We start from the raw sequence: 26,542 nt of genomic DNA, 5'->3' as shown, positions 1-26,542 counted from the left end.
TTTCTGGGATGAGGAAGGCTTCAACTTCTGGCACTGAGACCTTTGTATTACAGACACAGGTTTAGTTTCTAGCTTAGTCATGCCTTTAGAGTTTAGTAGCACAAATCCAAGCAACCCAACAGACTACATGGTGAGGGCCTAGTGTGTAGAATTCATACTAAGTAGTTTATATTTGAACTACATAGTAAGTAGTTCAAATTTGAATTAGAGGAACAAAGCTAGGACTTATTTGGAAAAGGAGATCGAAAAAAATGATCAGAGACTGTGGGGCCTTATTACGTTTGCAGTAAGTTATCTTCTTCATGATATATGTGAATTATTTTGTGTGCAGATTGTGTTTTGGGATTGCCAGATCTAAATTTATATTCTTGCTGGCTAATGTGCTGATAGTTAGGTCTATCTAAAACTTGATGTGCTTTCCAGACACATATGTGACCAGACAAGATCTAAAGTGCAAAGTGGTGCCTGAGGAGCAAAATGTGATTTTAATGTTGTGGAAAGATCACTTGCAAGTATATTAAGACTGTATAAAGAAGAGGATTGTATGCAAGTGGGGTGAAAAAAAAGGATACACGAATGTGCATATGACTGAATGGGGGGAAGGTCAGGGCTAGAAAGGAGGCTACAAAAAAGGGGCAACGGAGAGTGCACAGGAAAGACACAGGGAAAGATCAAGTTGAGCAAGTAGAAACAGGAGTAGCTGGAGCCATTGGGAATCCATTTTGAAACAAGAAGGAGTTTTGAAAGGGAATAGGAAAGTAGGTATCTTGAAGTAAAAGATAAATATGAATGGAGAAAGAAGAAATTCTGGATGATAGAGATGATAAAAATATTTATTAAGAAATGAAGTCAGGTTCAATGTATGAAATGGAAAGGAATTTTTCAGAATTTTAAGAAAGGGGAAGTTCCTTTTGGAAAAGATATAGCAATCATCAGGGAATGACCTTTTCATTTCAGAAGTGTGTGAGGAAGGTAGTTTGAGCATCTGGTGTATTCTGGACCATTTCAAGTGCTGGTGAGAAGTAATCAACTATTTGCCTGAACTGGGCTTGGTTTCCCAAGTGCTGCTTTGGAAATGAAGACCCAGAGATGGGGAGCTTATGGTAGTTCATAAATTTTCATGTTCTATTATCTTTCCTCTGTCAAAAAAGTTCATTTTCAATAATGCCCACCATTGCTGTGCCCAGAATAACCACAGGCAAACATCAAAACAATACGCATAAGTTAGACAAGATTGAATCTTATCTGACATCTGCACAAACAGATATGCACCATGTTGGAAACATGTGTTTTTCTAGTCCCATCCAGGCTTCCCACAACAAAGCCATGATGTGGGTCTAAACCATATGTTTTGAGTAAAGGAGAATAGAAGAAAAGGAGTGTCTGCAAGACAGAAAGAGATGAAGATGTTCCAAGGAAGTATACTAAAACAGAACAGTGAATGTTTTGCCCAAAACTGCAGAAAGAAAGAAAGAAAGAAAGAAAGAAAGAAAGAAAGAAAGAAAGAAAGAAAGAAAGAAAGAAAGAAAGAAAGAAAGAAAGAAAGAAAGAAAGAGAGAGAGAGAAAGAAAGAGAGAAAGCAAAGAAAAGAAAAGAAAAGAAAAGAAAGAAAAGAAAATTGCAATATATGGCTACTAAGTCTTTGATTGTAAGTTGAATTTACAGACCTGGAATTTGCTATCCTAATCTTTCCCTTTCAGTAAGACTTCTGTCCTCTGGCAGTGCATATGGTAGGTCCCTAATGTTTCTGCATCTCCAGGAAGATGCAGATCCTTATTTTTGCTGGGAAATTCTTCTTAATAGAAATGTAACATTTTAATAAAAACAGATTAATTTTTTTTCACTTGGTAATAAGTTGTCAAGAACTGAACTTAGAGGGAAAGAGACTGGAGTGGTTAATGGTGATTTAATTTCTGGCATTTTGAGTTTTCTGCTACAATTAGCTGCACTACTTGTGCCAAAGAGCAGTGAAGAATTGTTGAGTTGGTGTATCCTTTAAAAAAACTTGTTATTTTGAAAGAACTTAAAGCTCACAAGATGTTACAAAAATAGTAGAGTGGCCTTACCCTAGATCCAGTTTTCCCCATTTATAACATTTCACTTAGTCCATTTTCAGAACCAGAAAATTAACATTGGCATAATGCTATTAACTAAACCACAGACCTTTTTTCAATTTCACCAGTTTTTCCACACATATTCATTTAGTTGCTGGATACTTTTAATTCTTGCTGATTTGTAATCTGGCCTTGCTTGGATACAACAGGAAAGACACTATCTGGATAAAATTCTACGGTATTAGAGAGACTATAACACATTAATGTGTTCCTTTATCATGAGCAATACCCTGCCTATACTGCTTCTAAATTTTCTGATTAGTTAGGCTGTTTGGCATCTGAAACAATCCAAGACACACTCAGAAATATTAGGCAACACAAAAGACAGAACTGCTCATAGCTTGTTGCCTAGAAAACCAGGTATAGCAGAATATTCTAGATATTTCCTGAAGCTTCTACAGTGAGTAGGATTAGTACTGGGGACAAAATGAAGAGTTTAGAGTAAACCAGTATTTCAGTCAAGAGTTAGTTGGCACTTAGTTAATGGCACTGGGAATAGCTTGTGGAGAGAAGAGAATGCAATGGTATAGCCTCCTAATGTTTGATAAAATACTATTTTCAGAGTGGTAGAGAGGTTTTATTTGCCTAAATAGCTGCCATTAAATGGAATAACAACCACATTAAACCAAATTAATTGCAAACACAGCAGCAACCTGTGGAGAAGTTGAAACTCCAGTTTTGTGGATTACAGTTTTGAGTTTTATGATTGACATTTTTAAGTCCCCTATTTAAGGGGTCACAATTTTATAACAATGTGTGTCTTATTAAGTTCCTAGGTCATTGTGAGCACTTGATAAATATTTGCTGAATGTTGTTTTTTTGAATGAATTTAAGATGGAAACAAAAACTTGTCATCCAGTTAACTAGAGTGAATGTAGGGAGAATTTTTTTGCTGTAACATGGAGAGTTTATCTTCAAAATGAGGAAAGAGAAAAAAATATTCAGACTCGTACCTGGTGAAGTGCATTCTCTGTTTGTATACTTTTTGATGGAGAAATTGATCTATAGAGCTGCTTAATTTTTTGAGGCATTTAGACAGCAATGAAAGGTAGTTCTCCACAGGACACCAATTCAAAAGGAGAGATCAGACTCTGGCCTTATACCCAGTCTATTTGAAACAAGCTATCTAGTTTCTCCTGCAGACACCTTGTCAACAACATGCAACAATGTCAGGTGCCTTGCAGGAAAATAATCTGAGTCCCAAGCTAGCCTGTGCTCATCGACAATTACAATGAACATATCAAGGAAGAATTTGCAGAGACTCAAAGGAAGCACAATGGGGTAAGGTAATCACTTTCAGTGAAAAACTGTTTTCTTGAAAAGAGGCTTCCTGCAAACACACCAAGAGTCTGTAATCTAGCCTATCCATTATATATCCTTTATTATTCATGATATCCTATTCTTCTACCCTGTTGCCTGGTAACTTTTTCTGAGGACTGAGTTTCTGCAGCAATGTGGTGCACTCTTCCTGTGATGAGGAAACATCTGGGCCCCCTTCTGCAGGCTTTGGAAGGTGATGTGTCTTGTCAAGGGGTAAAGATAAAATGGATTTAATTTCTGCTTAAAACTATCATAGACGTTCCAAATAGAATACATAAAATTTCTCTGTATTAGAAAAAGAAACGTGATACCAATTGTATATTTTCTTTTCTTTATTTATTCTCTGTAAGTCTGTCAGATGATAAATTGTAAATAACAATGATTAAAGAGTCATGCTACTGATGGATCTCCCTTTCTGTATAAACCGTGCCAGTTCTGGGCTTTGTAACCTTTGCTCTTTACAGTCTTACATCATTCCCGGGGAAGTGATGGGGCACGGGTCAGAGCTGGGGTGTATGTAGTGTGGACACCTGTTTGTGGGGCTGTCCAACAAAGGATTATTTAAATAGGCCTCTAACATATGAGTTGACTGTTTATTGGGAGGAAAGCACCTTGGTCTCTGACATATCTAAACATATGAAACACTGGGATTTTATGTCCTCACATTAATTAGTCCAGTTCTGGGGAATCCAGTCCAGAATTAACTGGCAATCCCTTATTGTTATGGTTACAGAGTTATCTTGTTTGATACACAGAAATCCTTTTTAAATCCCAATATAGTCTGTTTCAGACTGTCCGCACATGCACAAACCACCCCCCCAGAAAAAAAAAAAAAAGACTATGAAAACCAGAATTTAGACTCAGTCATTATATTAGAGATTAGAATGAAACGACCCCAAACAACCAATTTCTTACCTGGTCTCTGAGAATAAGTTTATACTTTTAGTTTTCTGAGAATGTTTCTCAGAATATTTGAGTTTTCTGAGCACGTTTCTCAGCACTGGGCATGGTAGATAAATCACAGGGCCAAGGTTTGGCAGGGATGGATGGGATCATTGTGTACCATATTGTTCTTCTGAATTCCAGGAGAACAGAATGAGCCCATGCAAAACATAAACTTATGATGATAAAAAAAAAACATACCTATCCATTCACTCATCAATAAAAACATATTATAATGGTTATCAAGCTGTGTCCTATGAGTGATAAAATATTTGTAAAATATAGAATTAAACGGCATCTATTGTGAATAGAACTCTATTCTAGTCTCTCTGAGCACCTCCAGCAGTTCAGCCCATCTGTCAAAAGTCACAACACCTTGAAAACAGCACCTTTAGTGGAAAAAAGGGTAGAAGAGAGTCGTTTCATCACTTGGCTTGAATGAAAATCTTGAGGAAAGGAGAGACAGATGGTCTTGCTCTGAAGTTGTCTGGACTTCACTTAATTCAATCTGTCTTAGGCTGGCAGGCATCCGGAGACTGCGGTAATGCTGAGCCTCCACAGCCCAGGTCCTCCCCCTTCTTTATAGAAATGAGTTTTGTATGAGACAGCCACACAACCTGGTCTCCTTCTTCTTATTCCTCATCACCTCTGAGCTCTAGGACATTTAAAAATGAGCCTTTGGGTCTAGACTCTCACAATTAGGCTTAATTTTACTCTATGACTTTCAGAAAATATTGTTAAATTGTGGTCTCTTTAGAACAGTTGAAAGTGGGATAAGCATAGGAGCTGATTTCCACCCCTATGATAAAGAAGTTTTATTGGCTGGGCACGGTGGCTCACACCTGTAATCCCAATACTTTGGGAGGCTGAGGCAGGCAGATCACTTGAGGTCAGGAGTTCAAGACCAGCCTGGCCAACATGGTGAAACCCTGTCTCTACTGAAAAAAAAAAAAAAAAAAAAAAAAAACAAAAATTAGCCGAGTGTGGTGGCGTGTGCCTGTAGTCCCAGTTACTTGGGAGGCTGAGGCAGGAGAATCACTTGAACCTGGGAGGCAGAGGTTACAGTGAGCCGAGATCGCACCACTACACTCCAGCCTGCTGACGGAGCGAGACTCTGTCTAAAAAAGAAAAAAAAGTTTTATTTAGGAATCTAATGTTCTCATAACCAGATTTGTTCTTTCAATCTAATTTTCTTGATATAGGATAAATGATTACTAAGTAAGTTGGTATCATTGATCAAAACCTCTAGGACCAAAAGCCAATATAAATTATCACAGTGTTTTAGGGATCATTGCTGTTCATAAATAATTAAAACACTGAAAGAGGCCATTAAATAGATTAAAGTATGCTCAGTAGAGTTTGATGTATGATACACAGTTTTATTCTGTGTGAGCTGGGGCTAGTGATGGTCCCATTACCAGTCTACTACAAATATGGAAACCTAGAGTAAGCATTAGAAACCTTGATAGCAGTTTTGTCACTGGAAGCAGGGTCTTGAGTGTGAGTCATCCAGGTTTTTGGCATTTGGAACAAAAAGTTGGACAAAAATGCACAAAGTAACAAAGGAACGAACCCGTGAAGGCAAAAGCAGCGATTTATTAAACTGAGACAGCACTCCACAGGGTGGGAGTGGGCCTGAGCAAGTGGCTCAAGGGCCAAGTTACAAAGTTTTCTGGGTTTTAAGTAGTTCTTTTGAGGTCCCCATGGGCTACCCCTTACCTGGATGAAGGATTTGGTTTATGGCTAAGTAAAGGCTGAGGTGAATGTGTGCCCTATGCAGATTATGGCATGGCCCATGCTTAGTGCTTGGCCCACAGCCAATCCAAGGCACTTTCCCTTTCCATCTGAGACATGGTGGAAGTGTGGCAGGCCAGGTCTCACTAACAACTGTTTCAGTACTGACTAAGTGGTTAAATATTAAAAGCCAGTGCCCTTATACAAAGGCTGGGATGTAACTAAAGCCCATCAAGAATTTTGCCTAGGCCTTTCCTGGGCCTCTTAAAGCATGACAAAATAACGAAGGAATTCTTAACAGGACCCCATTTACGATTAAACAAGTTTTATTGTGGGTCTGAAGAAACTCCCCAGGCCTCCACAAACAAGTTCATTGGGGGGTCTAAGGGAACTCCTCAAACCTCCATGACTTAGCAGGAGAAAATACAAGGGTAATCACCCCAGCACCTGGACCCATTTAGGTTAAGTAAATTTGCTGAGGCTCCAGAGGAAGGTTTTCAGGACTCAGACCTTAGTTACAGATTAAAAGAAGTTAATCACTTATGTCTTTAGATAAACGCACACTTACAGGTAGACAGATCACTTAGAAAGTATATAAGCTCTGAAAAACTGTAATTTTGAGTTGGTCTGGTGATAATTTCCAGGCCTTCTCCCTGTAACCGGTTACAGAAATAAAAACTCTCCTCTTCCCCAGTTCATCTGCATCTTGTTATTGGACCTTGAAAAACAGCAGCCCAACCCTCAGTTTGGTCTGGGACCAGAAGGTTGTAGGGAGAGTAGCCTTTGATCCTTTGCTACTGGGAGGTGGGGAGATGGGGTTTTTCCTTCTTTAGCTTTAGGAAGTTGGTGTTAATTGGCCCTAGTTTTCCGGCCCCCAGAACCAGGTGTTTTCCTTTTGATCCAGCTTTGGGAAGCCAGCACCAATTGGTCTCAGATTCCCTACTCCCAGCCCTTGCTGTTTTTCCTTGATTGAGCTCTAGGAAGTCAACACGAATTGGCCTTAAGTACCCTGCCTCCAAACCCTATTCTGCCTCATTTTGGCAGACAAGTATTTTTATAAATCTTGAATCTAATAATAAAAAATCGGGGCTTGTGTTTTGTATGCCTTTTGCTTTTCTTTTTCTAGCACTTCTTTTTTTTTTTTTTTTTCTGTATTTTCTAAAAGCACCCATCTGGGATGGCTTGGAAACACAAACAGGTCCTTCAGCACAGTTTGAGATGCACTGATATAGGAGGTTACAACACATTCTCAGTACTTCGCTAATGAAGTTCTGAGATTCTGATTCCACGCCACATTCCAACTTTTGAATACTGGTAATTTACGCATGATTCTACATAAAATTAACAAAATTAGTGCTTATTTTCTCAAATAAGTTTCTTTAGAGGAGGAGGTCTGGGATCAGAGGTTGGGCTGTGAAGTGGCACAATGCCTGGATCTATACATCCAAAAAGGAGTGGAAAATTAAATAATAATCGCCCAACTCTGGCTCCTAGACCCAAACCTTTTCTCTAAAATGGGCACTGGTGCAAATACCGTGAGGCCTTCCTGCAATGAAGTGCCAATCTCAGACGCCAGGGCACAGACCCAGTGCGTGTTACTCCTCTCCTAAGAGCTAGGCCGGGTGACACGCCCACCAGGATTAAACATCCGCCTTCCAAAGAGCCCTAGGCGGCAGTGACGGACACCTGCGCTGAGGCGGAGCGAGAAGAGCCTGGCATGGCTCCGGGATTTGCGTCACGCAGCTCCTCCCCTCGGCCTATCTCACCCGACGCCGACTCCGAGGGCAGGGAGCGGTTGGCGGACTGAGATTGGAGGGATCAGCGCAGACTCGATGACGCAACGGGAGGCGGGGCGTGGCCGTACTCTGATTGGTGATGGGTGAGGTGGGCCCGGCTGCGGCCCGAAATCTTAGGACTTCCGAAAGCAGCGGCGGCGTTTGCTTCACTGCTTGGAAGTGTGAATGCGCGAAGATGCGAAAGGTGGTTTTGATCACCGGCGCGAGCAGGTGAGGCCTCCTTTGGGTTGGCAGAGGTGGCAGCGGATGAGGGGTCCGAGAGAGCAGGGATCTGCGACCTTCCACGAACGGACCCCGGAAGCTCCCGCCCCTGGCTTTGCCTAGGTTTCTCGGAGTCTCTGCAGCAGGTGTGGAGCGTGCCGGCGTCTTGAGGTGCTCAGTAACTGGTACTTGGTATTAAACATGACAGTAAAAAGGAAAACTAGAACATCAGTAAGTGATGAGTGTGGCAGTGATGATCCTGAGGTTATCAAGGGAATAGGGTACTCACGCGGGTTCCGCCCCTTTTCCATCTTTGCCTGCTATTCGTATTGATTGTCAGTGCCCAGCAGTTTGCTCCTGACCACGTGATCATGTCTTATACTACAGGTGTTTTGTCTGTACAATCCTTTTGCCTACAAATTTGAACACCCATGAGCATTAGGATGGTGGAGAAAAAACAATCCCCTTCCATTTAGCTCAGTGCTAGAGAGCTAACACACTCTTCAGAAACCCAGAGAAAGTTAACCTTTTCATATGAAGGCATGGCATGGTTGGGGTGCAGAATAACTAGCTCATAATAATTCCAGGGTTGCTCACTTAGTCTCTCAGCCTCTTACCTGTCATTTGCACTTCCATGAAAAATGTGTAGAGGATGAAGCCAATCAAACCATTTTTTCTACTAGTTGCATTTGGCATTTTTAAATGATTAAGATAGAGGACATGTTAAACATTTAAGATTGATCCACTTTCAATTATTCAACCACATGCATATTAACTAAGCCAGCTTGGTAGGTGTCTGCAGTTGGCAACTTTTTAGCATACCCTCTCAAGTGACTTCAACAGTTGATTGGTGCTTCTTATGTGGAAGGTACTGAAATAAGTCAGAATTGATTTTGTCTGTTTCTTTTACATATATTGTGATATGTGCAATTGTATATTAAATACCTACTATTCTCATGTGAGGACAAATAACTGTTTTTGATGCTTTGTTGTTGGTGCTAACAGATTACTGATGGTTCCAGGCTCTTTTTGGGTTTTAACCATTAATATATTTTCCTGGAATCAGCTTAAGTCATGAAAGAGAAATTATTACCCAACTTTTCATTGCTATCAGCCAGGCTGGTCTGACTGATGTCACCACTCCTATGCGGTTTTACAGTGCTGGTTTTGAAGTTCTTTGTCTCCAAATGCTGTACTCATCCCTGCTTCCCTTTCTTGGTCCTCATCTAATATTTAGTGTATTCCTACCTTCTACGTAATCACGTTGAGTTCTTTCTTTTTCTATTATTTAATCGTAGTTGTCGAGAGGGATTTGTACATCCTGCCATGTTACTGATGCCTCATCTGAAAGATTCATCTGTTCCTTTATCGGAGATTTCTGGTGCTCCTTATGGGTTTATGATACCAATAGGTGGTAAAGCCCTTGCCCCTGAGGAGCCTAGACAGCAAAGTAAAGATGCACATAGGAAACAGCTAATAAGATGCTCTTTTCAGCCCTTACTGGTGATATATTAAATCATTCTCATGAGTGGCATAATAAGTACAAAATGAAAACCACTGGCAGGATAAAGCCCAGTAATAGCAAAACTAAAGAACAACTCTTGTTTTCAGTCCAGTTATTGTGTCATTGAAGTTTTTCAAAATGAGAAAAACACAAACTAGACTGTGTCTCAAGCAAGTGACTATTGGAGTGGAGGATTCCTCCATTCTTAAATAATTGTTGAGTCTTTTATGTTTTTCTGGGCTTCTCACTGGAGGTCAAGTTGACACAGTTTTCTGAACGAGAGAGAAATGCCTCTACCTGATGCCATCCCAGATAACCCACATCTTGTGTCTGAATTGTCCTCCCAGTGGCATTGGCCTGGCCCTCTGCAAGCGGCTGCTGGCGGAAGATGATGAGCTTCATCTGTGTTTGGCGTGCAGGAATAGGAACAAGGCAGAAGCTGTCCGTGCTTCTCTGCTGGCCTCTCACCCCACTGCTGAGGTCACCATTGTCCAGGTGGATATCAGCAACCTGCAGTCCGTGTTCCGGGCCTCCAAGGAACTTAAGCAAAGGTATATCTCTTGCTGATGGATTTTTTTTTTCTTATGTGATTGTGCAGCATAACACTTAATAAAATAAGAGAGGAAAGAAAAACCTAAAAAGAAACAGGTGCAGTGTAAGCAGTTATGTTGAGGAAATCTGTATAGGGTGACCCATTGTGTCTCAGTACCACATTTTCTTTCTTTTTTTTTTTATTTTTTTAAGAGATGGAGTCTTGCTCTGTCACCCAGGCTGGAGTGCAATGGTGTGATCTTGGCTAACTTCAACCTCCGCCTCCTGGGTTCAAGTGATTCTCCTGCCTCCACCTCCTGAGTAGCTGGGATTACAGGCACGCACCACCACGGTGGCCTGGTTAATTTTTGTATTTTTAGTAGAGATGGGGTTTCACCATGTCGGTCAGGCTGGTCTCGAACTCCTGACCTTGTGATCCGTCTGCCTCGGCCTCCCAAAGTGCTGGGATTACAGGCGTGAGCCATTGTACCCGGCCAGTACCACATTTTTAATCTCAATCATGATCATAATTATTTCATGGAGACTAATTTATGAGTACATCCTGATGTGTGATCAGTTGGTGTTGGGATTACAGGCATGAGCCATTGTGCCTGGTACCACATTTTCAGTCTCAATCATGATCATAATTATTTCATGGAGACTAATTTATAAGTACATCCTGATGTGTGATCAGTTGCACTGCCTTACATTAAGGTAACTCTTTTGACATTTGAATTCATTTTTTACATCTTTCCTTCACATAATGAATTCATTAAGTAGATAAGGCAAGTAGTGACATTTAACAAGTGAAGAAACTGAGACACAGAAATAAGGGTAATGTCCCTAGGAAGGTCATCCAATCTTATATTAGTTGAGTGAGTCCAAGACCCCAGGGCTTCTCCCTGCTTCCTAAGGGGTATTTTTTTCCCTAGGCCAGTAAAGATTTGTTCACACCTTCACAGTAATTGGCATGTAATAGACATTTGATCAACAGTTGGTATGTGAAGGAATAGAGTATAACTTATAGAGTATAACGTATAACTCCCCTGAAAGTGAACACAAAATTGCATGTAGGTGCACAATGCATTTTTCTGGGCAGAGATGGCTTTTTATTTATTTATTTGTTTTTAAATTTTAGGAGGAATGTATGATGAAAAGAGGCCAAGAACCCTGCACTAGTCTATGCCGCCCTAGGACTATCTTGAATAATTAATTTTCAAATATTTTAGTATTGAGGCACTTAAGAGACAAATAATTACCTTGTTTCCTTGGACAGTAAAATGAAATGGGTAGAAACAAGGAAGCCCTTCTTAATGACGACATTTGCTGAAGAAAAATACTTTGTATTTTATGTGAATTGATAATAATTTGCATTTCCCTCTTCCAAATGCACAGGTTACAAAGTGAAAGCTAGTTTTCTTCGCTCTGGCTCTTCTCAGTGTGGCCTTAGTCCTTTGTAAATGTGGTTTCTCTCTCCAGTACTGCTGAGCTCTTAGAGTTTTCTGCCACATCTTAAAAAAGAAAAAAAAAAAAAAAAAAAAAAAAACCCTGAGGAGATTTTCTAGGTTCTGTTTTCACATAAATTGTGATATATTCCATATCCCCTACTCCTCCATAACTTAAGAGTCTCCAGGGCTGTGAAACTGTATACTGAATGTCCTTATGGAGATAAAAACTATGAAGTTGAGAGAAGTTACGACTTTTAAATCATGTTTACAGGCATTCTTTTCCCAAACTTTCTTAGCCAGCTGGCTTCTTACCTGATTTGTTTAGATTTTGTTATATTCTCTTATTTGGAAGAAAAGAACCTTCATTTCCCAGTTAATAATAGCCCATTCCGATGCAGTTTACTTTTGAGACCTAAAGTTTTAACGTTTGTAGTACTGACTATTCCCGAATGCCTTCAAAGGTTCAAGATATTCGGTACTTTATCACAAGTTTAGTAATTTAGTATTTTGTAAGATATTTAGCAACTTAGCACAGATTCAAGGCAGTGAGGCTGTGGTACCAGTGAGTTGTCCCAGGTACCTGTCATCAGCATTGTGGTGAAGTTTTGAGGTATTTTTTTAGTCCGCAAAACAGCCTTTTTTTTCTTTCTTTTTTTTTTTTTGAGATGGTTGGTGTTATTCAAGTTTAGGAAATGATGGTTGTAATGATATTCACAAATATGGAATATATGAAAGTGTCCAGATAGATTCTTGCTTATGATAACAAACTGCACTCAGTGGCTCAAATGGATCTCTTCAGTTCTAAGCTTGAAGTCAACTAGAGCTAAAGACAGCTTGAGATTCCTTCTAAAGGCTCAAGTAGCACCATCCCTGACACCTGGTCTGTCTTTCTGTAGCATTGTCTTCTATTAGATATATGCAGATGAAAACTAGTAAGAAACAGTGATTCTGTTTTATCCATATTAGAGCAATGTGTCAATTATTTTATTGATGAGTGGTATGCCGTTTTACTGAAGCCAGAGCTTAATTTGGTGTCTTTACTAAAATTTCCTCTCTGTTCCTAGCCAAATATGTTAATATTCTTAGATAAAAGTTGGCAAATAAGGTAATAGAACAAGCAACAATGGATGAACTCACACTATCTTTGTGGCACTTATGTGATGAACTGTTGGTAACAATATCAGCATTTTAAATGGTCAGTTTAATAATTTGAGTCATTTGTCAATTATTTATAGGATGATGAAGAAATATTTGTATGTGATCTGTATTGAAGACCATGTATGTAGTTCAGGGTCCTAACTTTAGAAGCTGTGGCTCTTAATGTCTTGGGTTAGTCAGAGACAGTTTGGTACATAGAACTCTCGGAGATATTCTGAATATTTATGGTGTCTGTGAGTATCATGAGAGCAGGCTTTACCTGCCTTGAACCTAGTTCAAAACCAGTACATGTAGATGAAGGCTTACATACGTTTAAAACTGAAAATGCTTTTTCAACTCATCATTTCATATCCCTTCCATGACAAGTATTCAGGAGGGAGCCCAGCAAGAATATCTTACCCCGATTCATCTTTTACAATCTCATTGTATTCTTATGAACTTTCATTATTTTATGATACATAGGACTTGTCCATGAACACTGAAAGGTTTCCACATGGATCTTCTGTTTTATTATATATTTTGGCATTCAGATTTCAACATTAATAGATCAAGTCAGGTGAATATCAATATTATATAAATTTTACTTATCAACCAGAGGAGATGTGGATTTTTTTTTTAAAAGCAAAAGACTTTGTAAGATGAGGAGAGTGGAGTGGGTTTAACAGATAGAGGGTTGCTGCAGTTCCTTATTGAGAGAACAGAGCTGGAAGGAATTATTGATCAGAGGTTTTACTTAAAGTCCACAGATTCTGTTTGAAGCCACTACCAAAGAAAGAATTCTCAGATGTTTACTGTGGCTAAAGAAAAACTGTTGAGAAAGAAATGCTGTAACTTTAATGTACTGTAAATTCTTCTCAGCTTGCTGTGGCTAATTTATTAATTTAAAAAGTATTTTTTGTCTTTCTTAGGCCTCCTTGATTCTAGTCACTCTAGAGATAGAATACACAATCTTGACCTGATGTTTTTACTTGCAACTCACAATCTCGTTTGGTTGTTTACTTGCAGGTTTCAGAGATTAGACTGTATATATCTAAATGCTGGGATCATGCCTAATCCACAGCTAAATATCAAAGCACTTTTCTTTGGCCTCTTTTCAAGGTAATTTCCATTTTCTGGATGAACTGATTGGAAGGAATGTGTTCATTTTTCTGCCTAGTTTTTCTGGTGTGTTAAGTTGGGGGGATGAAGGGTAAGGGGTCGTTGAAAAGGTTGAAGACAGAAAAAGGAGATGATGCAACCATATCATGAAAGAAAAGCAATCCTCTTTTGTGGGGAGTGCTGAAATTCTGTTTTGTATGGTATTCTAAGTCCCAGTACATTCTAAATGGTTGAATGGTTTAGAAGGTCATATTTTGGTCTACCTGGATATGCCTATTAGCAAGAACATTTTGAAATTAGGCAGAGTTCTCAGAGAGACTCCAACTTCCAGGAAAGCTACTTTGAACTATTTCCCAGTTGTATGTCAGGTGCTGTGACCAGTAGGTTGGGGAAATGCAGAGAACTAATGTCTTCCTGGGAAATTCTCATTACACATTAGTGTAGTGGCTTTCAAAAATTTCAAAAATGTTGAAACACAACCGGGAGAATTCTTATTTATAGGAATAAATCTTACTTTGTGACCCAGTACCCTTACTCATAAATAGGCATTCTTACTATGTGCTACTTACTATACCAGTACTTTTGCTTTACTTCTTTTTCATTAAAAGACAGACAGACACACACTCTCTCTCTCTCTCTCTTTCTCTCTCTGTCTGTCTCCATGTTGGCCTTGACCTACTGAATTGACCTCACAGAAGAACACTATATTAATATGTCTGAAGAATTCCCAGTTAAAAAAACAACCTGTTTAACTTTGTTTTTGGCAATTAAACATACTTTATACACAGGAAGACTTTTTTCCCTTTGGCATAGCTTATTATTCATTTAGAACAGTTTACCTGTAACTTGATTGGGGAAGAGGTAAAGAGAGTTTTAGCAGCAGATTTTTGAGAGACTCAAGTTCCTACTGGTAGTGTGAGCTATACGTGTGTAAGTACTTCTGTGAATTAGTCGGGGGAAGGAGGGACTTTGGCATTTCATTTAATGCAGTAATCCAGTCTGAGAAACAGGTATTTTTATTCCTGTCATTACAGAATCAAGGGAGGTATAGTTTATGGGTGGGGGGGCGGGGCATGGGTTGGGAAGTGTTTTCAGCATTTCCAGTTAAAGAAGCTTTAAAAAGTCATGCAATTATCTTCTGCTATTTCAGAAAAGTGATTCATATGTTCTCCACAGCTGAAGGCCTGCTGACCCAGGGTGATAAGATCACTGCTGATGGACTTCAGGAGGTGTTTGAGACCAATGTCTTTGGCCATTTTATCCTGGTAAAGAAGCTGTGGGCTTAATAAGCTAATATTTGGTGTGATCGTTTCTGTAAAGCTCTGGGCACGGGGCATTGCTATAGTTGAGCAACCAGTTAACTGACTTAATCTCATGTTTGAGTTTTCTTGATTGCATTTGGCTTGTTTATTGTAAGCATGGAATACTTCTGGAAGCTTTCCTAGTAGATTTTTCTTTAATAAGTGTACTAATAGTTTTTGATTTACAGAATTACTGCAGAGATAATATAGAGAGTTTCTGTGTGCCTTACACCCAGATTCCCCTATTAACATTTTGCATTGGTATGATGCATTTGTCAAAATAGATGAATCAATTTTACTACATTATTATTAACTAAAGTACACACTTATGCCAGTTTCGTTTTTGCCTAATGTCTTTTTTTTCAGTTGTAGGATCCCATTACATTTAGCAGTCATGTCTCCTTAGGCTCTTCTTGGTTGTGACAGCTTCTCAGACTTTCCTTGTTTTTGATGACATTGACTGTTTTGAGGAGTACTGCTTAGTGTTTTGTAGACTGTCAATTGGGATTTGTCTGTTGTTTTTCTCATGGTGAGACTGAAGAATGTGGTTTTTGGGAGGAATGTCACAGAGGTAAAGTGACATTCTCATGACATCATGTCAAGGGTGTATTCTATCAGTATGACTTCTCAGTGTTGATATTAACCTTGATCTCCTGGCTTGAAGTAATGTTTATCAGGTTTCTCCATTGTGAAGTTACTTTTTCTTTCTCCCCTTTCATACTCTACTTTTTGAAAGAAAGTTGGGCCGGGCACGATTGCTTAAGCCTGTAATCCCAGCACTTTGGGAGGCCAAGGCGGGCGAATTACCTGAGGCCGAGAGTTCGAGATCAGCCTGACCAACATGGAGAAACCCCATTTCTATCAAAAAACAAAATTAGCTAGGCATGGTGGCACATGCATGTAATCCCAGCTGCTCGGGAGGCTGAGGCAGAAGAATTGCTTGAACCCAGGAGGCGGAGGTTGCGGTGAGCCGAGATCATGCCACTGCACTCCAGCCTGGGCAACAAGAGTGAAACTCCGTCTCAAAAAAGAGAAAAAGAAAGTTACTATGTGCAGCCAATGCATACTGGCTAATGCTTTACCTCCTTAAGGGAGTGGGTTATCTACAGAAATTGTTTGGATTTTTTCTGCAAGGGAGATTTGTCTGTTCTCTTTTATTTATGTCTTTATTCAGTCATTTATTTTTTCCACATGGACTCATGAATATGTATTTCCTGCTTTGAAATTATAAATACTATTTTATTTTCTTGCTCAAATGTTTTCAGTTTTAGCCACTGGGAGCTCTTTCAGTTGGCTCCTGTATCTCTTTGGCACACCCCCATCATTGTGGTTTTCTGTTTTTGTTTTAGCTTTCATTTTGAGCAGTTTCTTACTATCTGGCACCACAAGATGCTTCAGAATCATCTTGTGTGTTTCCTTGTTCAGTCCTAGAATCAGATTCTTTTCTAAAGACATATGTTTTCTTTTATCAGAGAATGGTTATTAGAAACCAAGATCTGTGTGCTTATTGCTACTGAGAGATCAGTGTCTTCTAAACCCTCTGTGCTAATAGACTACAGAGATATGTGTGTGCATACTAGCGTACTAACTCATGTATGTATACATATCTATAAGTATTTTTCTATGTAACTAATTCATGTCTCTTTTAGATAACTAGTTAATACTGATGTCTCTGACCCTAATCTCTTACCATATAGATCATTCTAGCTTCCTCTCCATGCTTATTTGTGATGTCTCACTTCAACAGTGACAAACCTGACTCCCACCATCCTCCCTCCTAATTGTTCAATTTCAGTATAGATGTACAGTGGTTTCAAAATTGTTATCTGTATTCTGCCAGTATATTTTAATACTTTTTTGTTCTTTTTTTTTTTTTTCTTTCACCCAGATTCGGGAACTGGAGCCTCTCCTTTGTCACAGTGACAGTCCATCTCAGCTCATCTGGACATCGTCTCGCAATGCAAGGAAATCTAATTTCAGCCTCGAGGACTTCCAGCACAGCAAAGGCAAGGAGCCCTACAGTTCTTCCAAATATGCCACTGACCTTCTGAGTGTAGCTTTGAACAGGAACTTCAACCAGCAGGTAAGGCCCGTCTCAGTGATATGGAAATGGCAGGGCAGGTTCTCTTAATTACCTACTATTGATTTCCTAGTAAGGTAGCTGGCTTTCCACTAACTCTTGTAGTTTAGATTGATAGTTGGTGTATACGAAAATGTTAGGGCAGAGATAATTAGCTCCTGACATTTTAGTTACAGGTAGTTCATTCATCATTCTGTGGTTCTTCAGGAATTCTAACTTACGTTAACAGAGTAACACTACTAAAAGTGATAATAACTACTGTTTTGGTACTTGCTGTGTTTCAGGTTCTGTATTCATCTGTGTGTGTTATAAAATACCTGCCTCATTATATGGAGGTGGGTTTAAGTATAACCATTTTCAGATGAGGACTCTAAAACTCGGAGAACTTAAGTCATTTACCCGATGGTCACACAACTTGTAAATGGTAGAGCTCAAAATTGAGCCCGAGGCTGGCTGACTTTATGGCTTGGACTTTTCCCCCTGCACCATGCTGCCTCCTAGTGGTTGTCATAGCAGATGTTTATAGGACAGTGAAGTAGTTATAAAACCTTCTGGATAGTGGTGGTTTTAGGTAAGACTCCAGAGCTCTGTCTCTATGAGGATCTCAGTTTATAGGATGTTTTACAGGGGATGGTGACCCTTGTTGGTCATACTGAGTCCTTGTGGCCACTATGGTCTGCAGTTTACTGCTTCTTTTATCTCTCTGTTGCCCAGGTCTAAATTCTTACCTGAAAATCTCCAGTCTTCCCCTTGGACATTTTCTTTTGTTTGCCTTGATTAACAGTGTTGTATGAGTGTGGGGCTATGGAGAAGTTTAATTTCACTAACATTTATAAAAGATTTATCATGTTTAGGGCACTGGGCCAGGTTTAGGGTTGAGGAGAAAAGTGAAATAAAAAGATGATTAAGAATTATATCTTCCCTCAAAGGAGCTTCTTGGATCATGAATTAGACATAGAAATATAAGCCTTATGTGATAGTTTAGACCTGGCTTATTCTGGAATGGCTACCTTTATCAGGTGGTATTTGGTGATCTGGCTCTTAGAATCATGCCCCCCCTTTTTTTGAGACAGAGTCTCGTTCTGTTGCCTAGGCTGGAGTGCAGTGGCACAATCTCAGCTCACTGCAACCTCCATCTTCTGAGTTCAAGTGATTCTCATGCCTCAGCTTCCTGAGTAGCTAGGATTACAGGCATGTGCCACCACACCCACATTTTGTATTTTTAGTAGAAACAGGGTTTTACTGTTTTGGCCAGGCTGGTCTCGAACTCCTGATCTCAGGTATCTGCCTGCCTCAGTCTCTCAAAGTGCTGGGATTACAGCGCCTGCACCCAGCCTGAATCATGCCTCTTATAAAGTTGAAGCTAAGAGCATACTTTCTAGGACTGAATTTGAATCCTGATTCTTTGTAACCCTAGGCATATTATTTAATCTCCCTATGCCTCAGTTTCCTCATCTGAAAAATAGGGATAGTAATAGTGCCTACCTCACAGATTTATTGGGAAGATGGACTGAGGGGATCTGGATGAAGCACTCACAGCAGTGCTTTGTATTCAGAATGTGAGTTTGTGTGTGCATGTGTCTGTACAAATACATACATGTGGATATGCATGAGCGTGGATATGTATTTGTGTGCCTACCCATGTGTAGGGGGCTCATATGTACGTATACGGGTTTTGTGGGTGTGTGCACATGTGTTTGTGCATGTATTTTTTGGGTGTGTGCACATGTGTAGGTGTTGGTGCATGTGGTCTGCAGATGCCTGTACGTGTTCTTGTATAGGCTGTTAATATTGCAGGTTGGACTCAGCATGTTGGCCCTATTGTGCACCTCCTTCCGAAGTTTCTTGAGACGTTTAAAAACTTGTCACAACTGCTTCCTGGTACTCTGAGAACTCCCTTTCAGAGGGATTAGCTTTTCCTTTCATAGAAAGGTCTGGGATTCTATTTAAGTCTCAGTTATCAAGTAAGGTTTGGGATTCTATCTTTTATGAAAGAGGGAGATTTAGCTATTGCTTGTAAAATCTGTTGAGATTGATTCTCAGCCAATGACTTTTTCTCCCTGGCCTTTATGAGGAAAGAAGCAGCTGAGAAAGAATGACATTGCAGTATTCATTTTGAAGCCCTGTGTTACTGGAAATGTTGTCAGGTTCTATATAGACTGCCTGATAGACTTGAATCATCCATGCATCCTCCCCGACTCAAGCCATATAGAAATACTCAGGATCATCACAATTTAATCCCTATAATTAAACAAATGGAAGGATACAGTCTTGGTTAAGATTGTCTTCTTCTTTCTTTCTTTTTTTATCTCTCAACATCAGAAAATTATATATGTTGGAAACCCTGGATTTTAGTTTGAAGATTTCTTCGTTTAGGACAGAATAATCCACAAGTGTTCCTAGGTAGTTCCTAGAATAAGAACTTTTCCTTAGCTGTTTTGGGGGCAGAGTACATTATTTTCTTAGGAAAAACTTTTGGACTATCATGAGGATAAGTCTTAGCTCTTGACTTTTTTCTAGAGGATTGTTGGTAAATCAAGGGGATTCTCAGGTTCTGTCTGTAACAGACAGTTCAATGAACAGATAGCACCCTAAGCAACAGAACCTGGAGGCTTTTCCTCCTTTATTTGGTGCTGCAGAGTCTTGGCATTGCCTGACATGGATCAACCATCCCTGAGAGTCCCCTTGATTTCCCAGCAATCCTCTAGAAAAAAGTCACGAGCTAAGACTTATCCTCATGATAGTCCCAGGGCTCCAGGGCTTAACTATAGATCACTTAGGACCCTTTAGATTAAATAAGCTCTGTGTTAATTGGGGCTCTCTTTATAGGGTGGAACTTTCTAAAATGAGTTCTAGGGTAAGGACCTGATTTAGAGATCTTCAGTTGGAGAAAGTGACAGCACATACAGCCTGATGCCGGGAGCACCCACCTCAAGCTAGACGTATGGGTCTTATGTACCTGCAGGGAAACAGACACATACTTTAGGTTTAACTGTCTATTTATTAGGCCAGAAACTTCTTGAAGGCAAGGACTGTACTCCGTACATCTTTTAATCGTAAATGCTCATGATTATTGAAAAGTTGATCTTCAGTTTCGCCAATAATAGGGAAAACTCAGATAACCAGGCCCTGCTTTTCTCCCCCAGCTTTAAGATTGGTTATTTTTTATACTGCAAGGTTCATGAGAATAGAGACTTTGTCCTACTAATTTTTACATCCTGGGTGCCTCTCACAGTGGGTTCTCTTAATACATGATTCTTCAACCTAAATGTTTTACCCACCTTCAGAGACAACTCAAAACGTAAATTCTTTATTACCTGACTTCTGGCTCATGTACATACCTCTTTTATTAACTAGCATGTAGCTGGACTGAGTCAATATACATTAAGTTAAAGTCTTATTGCTACCCCTGTCTGTTCCTAGGGTCTGTATTCCAATGTGGTGTGTCCAGGTACAGCACTGACCAATTTGACATATGGAATTCTGCCTCCCTTTATATGGACACTGTTGATGCCAGCAATATTGCTAGTAAGTGATGAATACTTCTTTTCTTAGCTCATAAAATCTCTTTTTGGGACCTAGAAGGTGTGTTTAAGGGTTGGGAAATGATTTAAAGAATGAACCTGAATGCCATTTAACTTGAGGTTTTGAACTTACTTAATGTGAAACCTCTGCTTAATATTTCTAAGTATTACTGCCACACCACCATTTGAGTGTCCACTTCTCTTTAAAGGAATGTTTCATTGCTCATGCACCACAGATCCCAAGAGTTCTGTAATCATATAATTTCAGAAAACCCATGTTAAACATTGTTAAACTGGACTTCTCTAAGTTTTCAAAGTGGTCATGTGCATTAAAAGTTCCCATAAAGGGGATAATTGTACATTATGTAACTATAGAACCATATTTTTGTTTCGTGATTTGAACATCTTGTAGGACCATCGTTTCTCTGGCACACATTGAAAAATGCTATTTTTAGGAAATGATTCTCCCTTTAGGGCTCAGGAAGAAATATCTCTCCTTTAGGGCAGGCATAAAGAAAAGATCAGAAGTAAATAGACCTTCGTGTTAAAAGTGGTTGATTTGGAGTATGGAGATTAAGTGATGTTTCTTTTTTGACCTCTATTTTTTGTTACTTAAAAAATGTTCTATAATCAGAAAGGCAAGTTTTCTTTTTTAATATTTAAATGAATAATTATTTTGTGACTGTATTCTAAACTACCACAAAAATAACTGTTGTTTTCTTTTCTGCAGCTTCGCTTTTTTGCAAACGCATTCACTTTGACACCATACAATGGAACAGAAGCGCTGGTATGTTACTGAAGTTTTTATAACTTGTATGATGGCTTAGCAGATGTGAATTACAGGTTCACTCGTAGTAGAAATAATTTCAACAGAAGAGATAATAAGAGAATAAGCTCTGTGAATAATCGAGGTCCTCTTTGGAGCTAAAGCGGACTATAAGGCTAAGCGCAGAACATTAGGAGTGAAGTTTGCAAGTTTGACATTTTCCATGGCACTGGGCACCATGACTATAGGGAAAACACTTCTTTAGAGGCAGGATACACCAGCAGCTGGAGGAGAGACAGAGCAATGGAAAGCTGGAGGGGCAGGCAAAGCAGGACGATGACTGCACAATCAGTCCGTGATTTCCCATGGAGAAAGAGCATCTTGTGGGTCAAGAGCCAAGATAACAAAGTTCAACACCATTCCTTTCTATGAAGATTTTCTTCCCTTTCTTAGAGGATCAAGTTGTTATTTTATTAGGAAGCCAGTCGAGTTCCTTAAATCACACATGGCAAATGGGTTGCGTGTGTTTCCTCATCAATGGCAGACATTACTAATGGGCTATAATACTCCTTTCTGTTGTACACAAGTGGTGTCTCTGAATATTCTTCAACCCAGAGCTCCAGAGGCAGCCTCTACTAATGGATCAGAATTGTCCTACATTAAAAACCCATTGTATCTGAGTCAGTTCTTTATGTTTGTCTCCCTCATTCCATTGAGCTCCTTCAGGAATTTTGCTATTCACTTTGGAAACCTAAGGACCTAGCACTGTAGTACTTAGTAGATTATTAAATCTTGACTTAATTGAAATTAGCTAAGGAAAACATAAATGGAATTGGCTTTGATGCTCTTGTTTTGGTAAATGTTACAGAAATAAATGTGTTTATTGTAGGAGCACAAATTGATTATAGAAGCAAGTGCTTTTAAACTATATTTTAATTAGTTCTCAATACATTTGCTAAACCGTTCACTGATGATATTTGAGAGGATATTTATAATTTGTCTGGGGAGCTCTATAAAGTGCTGATTGTGAATCTCCACCAGCCTCACTCACCTTGGGCAGAAGAAACAAATCATTGACACATCCTTCCTTTCCAGGTATGGCTTTTCCACCAAAAGCCCGAATCTCTCAATCCTCTGATCAAATATCTGAGTGCCACCACTGGCTTTGGAAGAAATTACATTATGACCCAGAAGGTAATGTGCTTACGTTGTTGCACTGATGTTTGCTGCTGGGTTGATGAGTTAAGCCCGTGTTCCTGACCAGCCCCTCAGCCCCCCAGCTTCCCTTCTCTGGGTACTCACTGTTCACCAGCATCACACTGGCCTGATTTTATTTCATCCTGCTCTCTCCTGTTTCTTGCACATCTTGTTCTCCTGACCTAAGCTGCTCTCAGCCTCTTGATGATTAATTTCTGCTCATCCTTCAGATCAGCTTATCCCATAGCCTTTAGTGACCCTGTAGACCAGGCCTGGGTGCCTCTGTGGTTGGCTTTCTTGACATCCTGTACCTGTTGCAGATCATGCTTGTTCACCTTCGGGTTCCTCTGTCAGAATGTAAGCTCTGTGAGGAGGAGGGTCATACCCCATTTCCTAGCGGACTGCCTTACACATGGTAGACGCTCAGTAAATACGTTGCAAGTTGGATGAAACAGGAAGTGTTTTTCTGTGTGAACTTAACTTCCCTTTGAGTATTCAATTCTGCTTGTGACAATTATCAGTTTTAATAGATTGGTGTTTTGAAGAGGAACAGGATAATGTGCAGAAAAAAAATCAAATCAGTACTGTGTTTTTTAGACTTGGTGTAATCTAAAATGAAATCAAACATAGAGTTACATACTGGGGAATGAGAACATTTATTTTAAACTGAGAGAAGTACTTTGTTATACTTTTGTCATGACTAAGGTTTATTTCAGCCTTCGATTTTCCACGATCCAGCGTGTTGTGAGGAGGTATTAGCTTAAGATAAAATAAGATTGAGGTGACTGTTAGGTAAGTCAAGTAACTGGCATTGATCTTGGTGTCTGTTAGTAGCATGAGCTGAAAGGGGAGCCATGCACTTGGCTTCCTGTGCTATCTGTTCACTAAAAGTGAACCTTCCAGGTTTTTCAAAATACATTCTGTGGGATACTAGTTTCTTGAGAAGATTTGCAAGAAGCAGTTCCTGTAGCAAGTAAAATTGAACCATGCTTCATATTACATTCCCCTCTTTCAGAGACTTGTACAGCATACATCAGCAAAGTAAAGGCTGTGAGAAGTTGAAACAGTTAAGAAATGTGTGTGAAATATTTAATCCTGCTGTTTTCAGTTCCTCACCATGAATTTTTTTTTAAACCAAATTTTACATAACCCGTAACATCCCTTTGGGGAATTCTATTATAAACTAATAACTTACTTTAGGCTAGCAGAGTGTATTTGAACTTGCTGTCTGTTAACTTAGAGGGAATGATTTGTTTATCAAGGGAAAAAATGTTTAATTCTACAAACTGACATACTCATTAGCATTTTATGGAAATGCATTGAAGAAAGTATTTTAACCTTTGATTATTTGGGTAAGTCAGCTTTCTCTTCTGTTAAAAGATGGGGTTGAACTAGAAGAGTTCTGTAATGCTTCTTCCAGTTCCATTATGGAAAAACTGACATGATTGAAAATAAATGTTATTTTCAAAATGTTCAAAAGTTTATTTAATTTTTAGTCTTTCAGTTTTGTGAACAAAGAGGCTGTTCCTGAAGTTTAGGCTCTGTGTTGGCTTGAAAAAAGGTTATCGCTATTTTAAAAGGGCTGAAAGTTTGCCTTTACATACTGTCGAGATTTCCTGCATGAAACACAAGAATGTAAAATAATTATGGATTGAACCAGATAGAATCTTACATTTCTTGCATGTAAAAGCATTTAGGAGAGAGGAAGTCTCAGGCTGCCATGGCAGCTCCACAAATTGTCAGGAACCCAAGTTCCTTGCAGTCACCACCTGGCCATTAAGACGTGGCCCTCAGGCCTGCGGCTGGAGAGTGGTATGGAAGAAGGGACGAAAAAAGGGATGCTTTATTTATCTTGAAGAGACTCCAGGTATTATTTACATCTCACTGGCCGGAACATAGTCTCATGGCTCTGGCACCCATTGTTTCAACAGGGACTGAAGTATCATCTTTTATCTAGAGGGCCGTGAGCCCAGCTCAAACCAGGGCTTTTTTACTAAGCCAGATGAGTAGCCATTAGAAATTCACGAAACTCTTGATTTTTCTGTTTTGTCCTTTGATATCACGGTTGGTGTCTTCTGTTTCGTGGGCATATAGAAGTTGGGGTAGATAGCCAAACTCAGATCTTTCAGTCTTGCTGTTTAAGGGAAGCATCAGTGGGTTTGGTGAGTGTTGGAACTGAGACTGACATTTAGTATGTCTTCAGGCTCTCAGTTTCCTGACAGTCCCCACGTGTCTGCCACCATGGCCCTTTCCTGCTGCCTCCTTTCTTTTTGTTTCATATATTGAATGACTTTCTTTTATACAAATACTATTCATCTTAATTTTCCTTTCTAGACATCTTTATTTTTGCTTCTTTTCCAGATGGACCTAGATGAAGACACTGCTGAAAAATTTTATCAAAAGTTACTGGAACTGGAAAAGCACATTAGGGTCACTATTCAAAAGACAGATAATCAGGCTGGGCACAGTGGCTCATGCCTATAATTCCAGCACTTTGGGAGGCCAAGGCGGAAGGATCACTTGAGACTAGGAGTTCGAGACCAGCCTGAGAAACATAGTGAGACCCTGTCTCTACAAAAAGAAATAAAAAAATTAGCTGGGTGTGGTGGCATGCATCTGTAGTCCCAACTACTCAGGAGGATGAGGTGGGAGGATCTCTTGAGGCTGGGAGGTGGAGGTTGCAGTGAACTGAGATTGTGCCATTGCACTCCAGCCTGGGTGACAGCGAGACCCTGTCTCAAAAAATATGTATATTTAAAATATATATATATAAAAATATATATATATATATAAAAATATATATACATAACCAGAACTGACAATGATACTCTGGAACATTGCATACCTTCTTGTACATTCTGGGGCATGTGGATTTCTATCATGTTGGATAATATGCATTTGTAATAAACTATGAACTATGACTGTCTATTTTCCTTCCTTTTGGAATTATCTCTGAGAATGTGTATGTGTGCATGCTTGTATGCATATGAGAAAAAGATTGGGCGGGGCACAGTGGCTCAAGCCGGTAATCCCAGCACTTTGGGAGGCTGAGGTGGGCAGATCACGAGGTTAGAAGTTTGAGACCAGCCTGGCCAACATGGCAAAAACCCATCTCTACTAAAAATACAAAAATTAGCCGCGTGTGGTGGCGCGCACCTGTAATCTTAGCTTGGGAGACTGAGACAGGAGAATCGCTTGAACTCAGGAAGCAGAGGTTGCAGTGGGCCAGGATCACGGCACTGCACTCCAGCCTGGGTGACAGAGCAAGACTCCATGTCTAAAATTAAAAATTGGTAAAGTATTAGTTATTCTCTAGAATGGTATCACATCAAAATTATTAGAGTTCTTTTCTGAAAGATTTTATGTAAAAATAAAATCAAGTCACCCAACAGAATATCTGTTTATATTATTCTGTCACCTGGGGCCTAAGCTGTGCTCCATGGGACAAGAGGTGGACTTGAATAATTGTGACACAGGCACACACTGCTCCTTTCTTTGGCCTGCCCCCAGCAAAAGGAAGTACTGCCCACTATTTGAGTGGCAATCGGAACTTTGTTGCTTTACGAGCGATGTTTTTAGCTCTTTTGCACTATTTCTTCCTCCATATGCTGCTTCTGACAATCTTAAAATTGTTAGAATCCTAACAGTCCTCATGTGGTGTCCATGTGGTTAATAACAAAAACGAAATAGATACATTTTTGGGTGACTTGAATTATTTTTTGTTTAAAAAGTATCTTTTATTGATTCTGAGGGAGTTCATGCTAATATTGGGCCTGATCCTGAACACTATTTGCAAATTTGTTTATTAGTGACCAACCCATTTTCATG

At 39.6% G+C, this 26,542-nt stretch overlaps 1 protein-coding gene across 2 annotated transcripts; it reads left to right on the top strand.

Annotated features, from left to right (window-relative positions):
• Positions 1-7,955: 7,955 nt before the first annotated feature.
• On the top strand, positions 7,956-25,282 carry HSD17B7 (hydroxysteroid 17-beta dehydrogenase 7). Of its 2 annotated transcripts, XM_007976345.3 has the most exons (9): positions 7,960-8,116; positions 9,959-10,162; positions 13,754-13,846; positions 14,997-15,111; positions 17,036-17,230; positions 20,651-20,755; positions 21,482-21,538; positions 22,613-22,711; positions 25,076-25,282. In XM_007976345.3, the coding sequence occupies exons 1-9, from the start codon at positions 7,986-7,988 to the stop codon at positions 25,196-25,198; spliced, it is 1,122 nt and encodes a 373-aa protein (XP_007974536.1). In that variant the 5' UTR covers positions 7,960-7,985; the 3' UTR covers positions 25,199-25,282. The 2 variants fall into 2 exon arrangements, 1 of the variants encoding a protein (XP_007974536.1); XR_005240261.2 differs by lacking the exons at positions 20,651-20,755; positions 21,482-21,538; positions 22,613-22,711; positions 25,076-25,282 and having other exon boundaries at positions 7,956-8,116; positions 15,023-15,111; positions 17,036-17,050.
• Positions 25,283-26,542: the final 1,260 nt, after the last annotated feature.

The sequence above is a fragment of the Chlorocebus sabaeus genome, chromosome 20, assembly GCF_047675955.1.
Source record: "Chlorocebus sabaeus isolate Y175 chromosome 20, mChlSab1.0.hap1, whole genome shotgun sequence".
In the NCBI taxonomy this organism is placed as follows: Eukaryota; Metazoa; Chordata; class Mammalia; order Primates; family Cercopithecidae; genus Chlorocebus; species Chlorocebus sabaeus.
This window is presented reverse-complemented; position numbering and strand designations above follow the sequence as displayed.